The sequence below is a fragment of the Clarias gariepinus genome, chromosome 21 (genome assembly GCF_024256425.1).
Source record: "Clarias gariepinus isolate MV-2021 ecotype Netherlands chromosome 21, CGAR_prim_01v2, whole genome shotgun sequence".
Taxonomy (NCBI): Eukaryota; Metazoa; Chordata; class Actinopteri; order Siluriformes; family Clariidae; genus Clarias; species Clarias gariepinus.
The window spans coordinates 8,601,610-8,609,929 of NC_071120.1; the positions used below are offsets into that span (position 1 = coordinate 8,601,610).

At 39.4% G+C, this 8,320-nt stretch overlaps 1 protein-coding gene across 1 annotated transcript; it reads right to left on the reverse strand.

Moving 5' to 3' along the window:
* Positions 1-6,220: 6,220 nt before the first annotated feature.
* LOC128509773 (protamine-like) lies at positions 6,221-7,007 on the reverse strand. The gene has a single exon (XM_053481608.1). The coding sequence runs from the start codon at positions 7,005-7,007 to the stop codon at positions 6,480-6,482; it is 528 nt and encodes a 175-aa protein (XP_053337583.1). The 3' UTR covers positions 6,221-6,479.
* Between the last annotated feature and the right edge of the window lie 1,313 nt (positions 7,008-8,320).

Sequence of the window (8,320 nt, forward strand, 5' to 3'; positions counted from 1 at the left end):
TACTCTTCATCGACTACAGCATCAAGCTGGAGCACCTGGGACTTAGCTCATCTATGTGTCAGTGGATCTCCAACTTCCTAACTGGCAGACCACAGGCAGTAAGGATGGGCGGATATGTCTCAGCCTCTCTCACTCTCAGCACTGGAGCCCCCTGGGTTGTGTTTTGAGCCCCCTGCTGTACTCACTGTACACCTATGACTGTATGGCCACTACAAACTCCACCACCATCATTAAGTTTGCTGACCATACTGTCATGGTGGGCCTGATCTCTGACAACGACAAGACAGCCTACCTGGAGGAGGTTGGAAATCTGAAGAACTGGTGCCAGAGTAACAATCTCCCCCTGAATGTCAGCAAGACAAATGAGTTGATAGTGGACTTGAGCACAAAGCAGTAGAGGAACTACGAGACCCCCATCATCAATGAGAGCCCAGTGGAGAGAGCGGACAGCTTCCGATACCTTGGTGTTCACATCACGCAGGACCTGTCATGGTCCTGTCACATCAACACCGTGGTAAAAAAGGCCCGGCAGCGTCTCTACCACCTCAGACGCTTGAGAGACTTTAGACTGCCCTCTTAGGTGCTCAGGAATTTCTACTCCTGTACCATAGAGAGCATCCTGATGGGAAACATCACGACCTGGTTTGGAAACAGCACCATGCAGGACAGAAGAGCTCTACAGAGGGTGGTGCGATCAGCTGAGCGCATCATCCGCACCGAGCTCCCTGACCTGCACTTGATCTACAGCAAGCGGTGCTGGACCAAGGCCAGGAAGATTGTGAAGGACTTCAGCCATCCCAACAATAGACTGTTTTCTCTGTTGCGGTCTGGGAAGCGATTCTGGTCCCTGAAGGCCAACACAGAGAGACTGAGGAGGAGCTTCTTCCTGCAGGCGATAAGGTCTCTCAATCACACCACACAGGAGTAATATCTTTAAACATTGACATTGACTGGACAATCATGGACACATTCATGCAATACATATTTACATATCTGAAACCATTGCACATGTCACTTTTATAAGTCGTCACTACTGCATGCTGTGGTTGAGGAAATATCTGAAGTGGTCTTATTTCTAGATAATTTTGCTATGGTATTAAATTAAAATCTAGGAATATATTTGGAAAGATACATCAATCTAGCATTAATATTTACATCTTTACATTTCAAACACTGGAGGACCAGAAAACGGTCTAAGAAAAATTTCTGTCTTTACGCCTGTCGGTATGTCTGTCGGTAGGGTCTGCCCAGCTGAATTTGTCACAACATCACACAAAACAGTCCTTCCATATTTGCCTGAAGTTGAGTCTTCCATAAATTACATCCAAATGTTGAATAGAAGGCATGTAATAAAAGTGTGATCAGTCACATTCTATTTGGCGAGTCAATCATGGATACTCATCAGTAAGCAGTCAGAACAGGCATTGATAAATGAATATAAATTTTTTGCATTTTCTGTAAGACTGTCTATTTCCCTTATCATTTAGAATGTGTGCAGCCATGTTTAATAGTTGCTCACTGTCAACCCACATGTATGGAGCTGCCCCGGCCAGAGCTAGGGAGCTGTTTATTTCTCCCTCCATTATTATGTTTGTGATCATGGTTTTAGCCTATATACTCTCAGTGAAGTTAACTTTTCAAAGGGCTTCTGCTTTGTTTAAACCTATTGCTTTGTACTTGAGTGTGCAGCATGGTTGTGTAGTTGTTAGCCTTGCTCCTTCAGGGTCCGGGTTCGATTCCCATCTCTGTGTAAATGGAGTTTGCATGTTCTCCCCATGCTTGGTGGGTTTTCTCTGGGTAATCTGGTTTCCTCCCATAGTCCAAAGATATGCGAGTTAGACAAATTAGCGTTCCCAAAATTGCCCATAGTGTGTGAATGAGTGTGTGTGTGTGTGTGTGTGTGTGTGTGTGTGTGCCCTCCGATGGATTGGCACCCTGTCCTCGGTGTACCCTGCCTCGTGTCCTAAGCCTACTGGGATTGGCTTCAGGTCTTCGCAACCCTAAATACAGGATAAAGCGGTATAGAAGATGAGAGAAGATGAGATGTCCTTGAATGGAGAATAAGGTTTGTTGTGCCTAAAGCTTTTGTCCTGCTTTTCCCCAAATGATTTTGCTTTAAAGAAAAACTTCCATATTACAGAGTTAATGTCATTAAGAGACTTAATATTTCCAGACTGGCAACGACATGTTGATGTGGCTGTCGACTCATGTGTTTTGCATTTGGCCAGTTAATACAAAAACCAATATTTAAAAAATTAAGTGATTATTGGTTGATTTTAATCGGAGAACCCTTAATGCAATCGGAGCACCCTTGCGTTTCACTGTTTTCTCCAGGTCTGTGGTCAAAGCGGCTCAGACAGAGACTGGGAAGATGCACTAAGCCGTAATTGGATTAGTGCATGGTGTGCAGAGAGGTAGTAGTCGTAGTGTGTAAGCATATTTTCATATTTTTTTATACTTGTGTATGCAGCAATGTAACAATATGATAATATTAATCAACATAATATATTAATCTTAGTGAAATAATATAAAAGTAGGTAGAGAGTATGACAAGTCATAAAACATAATCGCTTAGAGGTGAGATAAGAAAAGCAGACGACTATGAGACAGGTAGAAAAAATAAACATTAAGGGAATAGGTAGTGATACTCTGTCATAAGTGTGAACCCAAACTACATGGAAAAAAAACCTAGAGTGACACAGACATAAACTGTACTTATTTAATAATAAATAGACAAGATAAGGCACCAGGTGCCGGACCCGACAGAAACACGAGCACACTTAATGAAAGATTGAAACATGTGTTAGATACATGTGCTAAACATGCACATCGTGCACACATGTCAAAGTAAGAATATAGAAAAATAACCAAAAGACACACGATCAGTTTTACGAATAAACTATTATGTCTCTTGAGAACTGTAGGATAAACGAGGAAAATCCTTGAATGTATAGTATAAAATTATAAACTAAGCAAAAGTGTAAAGATAATGGAAAGTAATTTTCAAGAAAAATTAGTTATAATGGGAAAAAGTTGGTACAGTAGAAATTCAGATGACGAGGTATGTGACAAAACATAATATGGTAGAAAAAACTTAACATAATCTGTAAATTTATTGGAAAAAGTTAGATTATAATGGGTTAAAACTTTAGTAAGGAATGGAAAAAGAAATACAGAGGAGAGGACAGGGAGTGCATCCCTGTGTATATAATGAGTGTCATGTTTTAATTTTTAGAAATCAAACTTTATTAAAAGTTTTTTTTTATGTTTACAATCTCACATTTTTTAAATCATAGTTAGGTTACTCAAGTATATAATTTTTAATATTCATATAATTGACATGCATTTATGTAAACCTAAGGTCTCTAATACATTTTATAAACATGTAGTTTTATACATACAAAAGTGCTGCAATATATTTTTTAAATATTCAGTGCATGCTTTCTGAGTGTTCTTTTGTCTGTTCTTTTTTTTTGTTTACTTCTTTTATGATCTGTTTCAAGAAAGTTTCAGCAGAAATTTTTGCATTTCAGTTCTTTTCAAGTTCTAGTTTGTCCTTTGTTCTTTGCATTGTGACTGCATTGTTCTTTGCACAGTGACTGTGTGCAATCCAGATGTATATTTGCCATGCTGTGCTTCCAGTGCTGCATGCATGAGAATTCATAGGTGCTTCTGGAGGAAGGAGCCATGCTCAACAGGCATTTTGCTCAGCTGAAAACAGCACCGTGTCTTGAGACAACTTAAGTGCCATTTTTCAGAACTTCCTCCTGAAAGCCCTGTTGGGAATATTAGGAATGTTTAGCCAGTTAGTTATTTCTGATCTGAGCTAATACCGCTAAGGCCCTTTTAGCCCCAAAGACCTTTTTAGCTATGTTTGCCCTGTTGAAAGCCCTGTCTTCTGTTAGCCCTGTTAAAGGGCCTGAATGTTTGCTCTGAGGGCCACAAATGCTCTGAGATCCTTGACAGTCTTGCTAGCTTTGAGAGCTCTGTTGTGTGTCATGACAGCCTAAGCCACGTTCTGCACCATCTGAGCCCCAGAGTCATGCCTAGCCCTGTCTCAGCCAGATACTGCACCGTTTCCATGTAGTATAGCAGCCAGTTTATAGTAGTGTAGTATAGTGGCCCTGTTTTATCCAGATGCTGCACCCTTTTCATGTACTAAAGCAGTTTTCTTTTTCACCAAGGAAATGCCGCTGTTTCTGCTGGTAGGATTGGAGAGCTGTACACTGCTTCCACTACGGCCTGGCTGTGGAAATTCCATGCTCACACCAACAGCTGGGTTTGAGGATTTCATGTTTGCTTCACCACACAGGTTTGAGATCTTTGCTTTTGTTGCACTTCTTGGATTTAAGGATTGTGTGTATTCTCTGCATCAGGGGTTCAAGGATTCCATGATGGTCTCAACTCCCAGTTTTGATCTGATTTTGCTCCAGATGCTGTTTTTGGGTTTGCTCCATAATTCAGATTTGAGGACATTGTGTTTGCACTGCTGTCCAAGTTCAAGGATGCCATGTCACAGTTCTGTATCAAAGGATGCGTACCACAGCCTACGTGTAGGAAGGCCTGACAAAAGATTTTTGGGGCTTCCTTGGATCACCAGCCTTTTGTGGGGTGGGGGTGGGGGTTATCTGGAGGGCCATGGACTCTGTTTTGTGTCTGTTTTATGTTTACCATAATGATGCTTATTGTCAGGTGGAAAAATAATAGCTAAAAATAGTAGTATAAATAGGTTAAGTTTCAATTTCAGAATTGATTTATTCCTTTATTTTTCCAGTTGTGTTCAGCATAATTCAAATTGGGGTAGCTGTCAAGCCTGAAATGTTTACTTAGTCTAATGTGGATGTCTATTAGTGGGGTATGGTTACTGCCCATCCATACAGCTTTAGTTTCATTAGTGTTTCATTTGGTTTCAGACATTACATATATTTCAAATTCAGGATCTGCATTTAATTTAAATTGGTTCTTTATTTAAATTGGTTCAGTCATGTCCTCATCACATTGAGCTGTAAATCTCAAAAGTATTTAATTATTCAATACATTTCTTTGGAACACCATAATGTCTCATGACGTCCCATAGGTAGTCTCTTAATTTAGAAGTATTATTTATTATAAGGACTTGCATTATACCAAAATTGTCCCACATAAATCTTTGGTTTGTTCTATTTTAATTATCTTGCTTGGATTCAATTTGTTATTATTTTGGCAAGTATTTTGTATACATAATACATATTTGTCTCCGGCTGACCAGATTATGTGGGACAACTTATATTTGTGCATTTAAGATAACTTCCTCATTTAATCTTTTTAATTCAGATTTAATGATCTTAAAGTGATTTCATCTGTTTTGAAAAGCTAATATATATTGATACATTAGGTTTTACGTTTGGAATATTTTTGCTGTTGGAGTAATTTACATTTGTTTTGGAAGAGGTTATTTTATGCCATGTAAAACCTGGATGGATGGATGCATTGACTTTATTGATCGCGCAAGGGAAATTATTGTGTCACGGGATCAATAAACTATATCTATACAAATATATAATCTTTAAACATGATGTATTTAATTTCCAAAAACTACAGTGTTTTTTAATGTTTGTATTGATCTTGATAAATTTGACTAGATTATCTGATTCTAAAAAGCATAGTTTTTTTAGTGGGCAACTTTTACTGACCTAGATAAATAAATATGATCAATTCCAGTTAAACTCAGTTTAGCAAACCATGTGAAATTTTTGTGGTATTTTTTTTCTCTGAAAGAAGGTCTATCTAAAATTGCAGGTTTGCAGGTATTTTTCCCGTTTCTTGGTACAGATGAGCTTAGGGTAGAGAATTTGTTTTTCACATGAGTGGTAGTATTAACATCACAATCTTGAATCTTCCAAAAACCGACAGTTAATACTTAATAGTTTTTGAAATATTCTAATATTTGATTTATGGGGCAGGTTGTAAACATTATTATATATATTTTTATATAGTCGTCTAGCAGTAGTCTACCGGGAATTATTTCTCTATATCAAGTTGGATCAATTGAATCATTGGAGAATACTCCCATACCACCAGCAGATCTTCACCAATAGAGATCAAGGATTCTCCATTTGATTGAAGAGAACGAAAGAAAATACTACTGTACTCAGACTAATTATAATTATCAGTAAAAAATAATTCTCCCTAATTTTTTCAGTCTCTGATGGGGATGTCCTGTTCGTTTTTTTTTTTTTTTTTTTACTTTGGAACTCTAATAGGTTTCTTTTGTTTCAGTTCATGTTAAATAAACAAGCCTTACTTTGGATGCCCGCTTTAACTGAGCGGGTGATGGTAGTTGTGTTCTTGGATTTCTCAGTATGTTCAGTAGCGATTTGCTTGCGTTTTTTATTTAATTGTCTCATTTCTGTCTCAGTTGAGTTGTCCTTATTTTGTGATATTTTGTCATTAGGTTGATTGCCAGTGAAATTATTTTTGGAGGATGATGGAGTCTCTCACTACTTCCTGGCAGCTCTTCTCCTCCTCCTCCTTCTCCTGACCGTGGATCTTCTGCGTTTTGCGGCTTTACGTCTCGCTCCTCTCACCTTCCTCCTTCGCCTCATGGTCATTCTCTTTACTGAACGTCTCTTCACCCTCCTCCGCCTCCTCCTCCTCACTCTCCTGGGTGCCCTTCTAGTAGCTCTTCTACGCCTCCTGACTGGCCTCCTCCTCCTCATCGCAGCGCGACTGCTCACCTTAAACGACCTGCGCGCTCCGGCCCTTCCGGTCTGCACGAGCAAACCTCTCCTAACGAGCGATCTGAGCGCGAGGTTGACGCGCGAGTTGTTCTTCTTGACATCGTACCCGCGGCCCGCGAGCGCCTTCTTTAGCGCGACCAGAGACACGCCTTTGGGCTCGTGAGACGCAGCCACGGCATTTAAAATAAGATCTGGAATCCTCGTGCCGGCCTTCCTCCGCCTTGATCTGGATCTCCTTTTCCTCGCTCTGGCAGTGGAGACTCTTCGTCTTCTTCTGGTCCGTGCCATGGTTTGGGCGCGCTGAAAGGTTTGATACGAATGACTTCTCGTGTCTTCTTGGTGTGAATGTTTACGACCTCTGAAAATATATGCACCTAGTGACAATAGTTACGTCGAAATTGAAAATGACCCTCTCAATCAATTATATTTATTACGTTAAAAAGTTGAGAGGGACAGAAACCTGAGAACCTTATAGACTCAACCGCGCGCGCGGCTGCTCCCAGCAGTACAGAATGGTCTTCTGATGTGTTTTCTTGCTTTGAGAAACAATGTAAATTTCGTTCGAATTATCGATAAATCGCCCTGCAAAAAGCCTTCCCCGACAGCTACGTTTCCGTTTTGCATGCCTAGTCCCCCGTTTGCTCGGTTTGCCTGGCCATTTTGTTTAAAATGACAAAATGCAGCTAAATCTGCAGGGAGACTGCGTGGTGGAAATTGTACTTCCTCTATTCTTTTAAAGTGTTTCATACACATTCCGTAATGAAATGCAGATTTTATATAGAATTCACAAAGAAAAGACTCTGATCCACACACACATAGTCGTTTTACCCGGACTTCTTAACACCGAGTAATTTTAGCGGATTTTTGGCGGTGGAGGTAGCACACTTTCAACCCCGTCGCCATTCCAACCTCAGTTAATCTAACAAAATCTTGTTTTATCCCACCGAACAATAATTATGTCTCGTTGTTACCAACCATTCCAACAAATAAACACAAGTCAACAACAACAAAAAAAAAAGTCAACAAAAGATCAGACGTTTATAATGAAGTCTGGACTGGTCTGGATAATCGGCTTTATGAGACAAAATTTTGAGACAAATTTAAACAGGAGTTTAGACATGAATTGTCAAGGACACTTATAGTTTAATGCTAATGGAGACACATAATGGCCTAGATCCACTAAGTTAAATACATGAACTTATTTCACGGGCTATTTCTGCCAGTTTTTATATCTCTATCACTGCTGAAAAAACGATTTTTCTCCACTTTTGCCAATTATTTAGTAGTACTAGAAGTAGTATAGTCTTCTTGTCGTGCATTCATTCTATATTTTCCTATGTGTAAATAAAGCTCTCAGATATACCAATGAAAAAGGAAGCTTTTAACACCCTTATGCATTACTTCTTAACCAGGATAATCAGGCAAATGACAAAATTATATTCTTTTTTTAAATTATTATTATCGCTGTTGTTGATAAGGAGGAGGATGTTTTTACCAATAGGACATCATGATACTTTTATTCACCAGGAAGATGTGAAAGACATTTAAAATTCTTACTCTCTCTCTTTCTACCACTTTATCCTGTATTCAGGATCGCAGAG

What these genes read in the sequence shown, in the direction of transcription:
- LOC128509773 (XM_053481608.1), bottom strand. Translation starts at nt 7,007, where the DNA reads ATGGCACGGACCAGAAGAAGACGAAGAGTCTCCACTGCCAGAGCGAGG.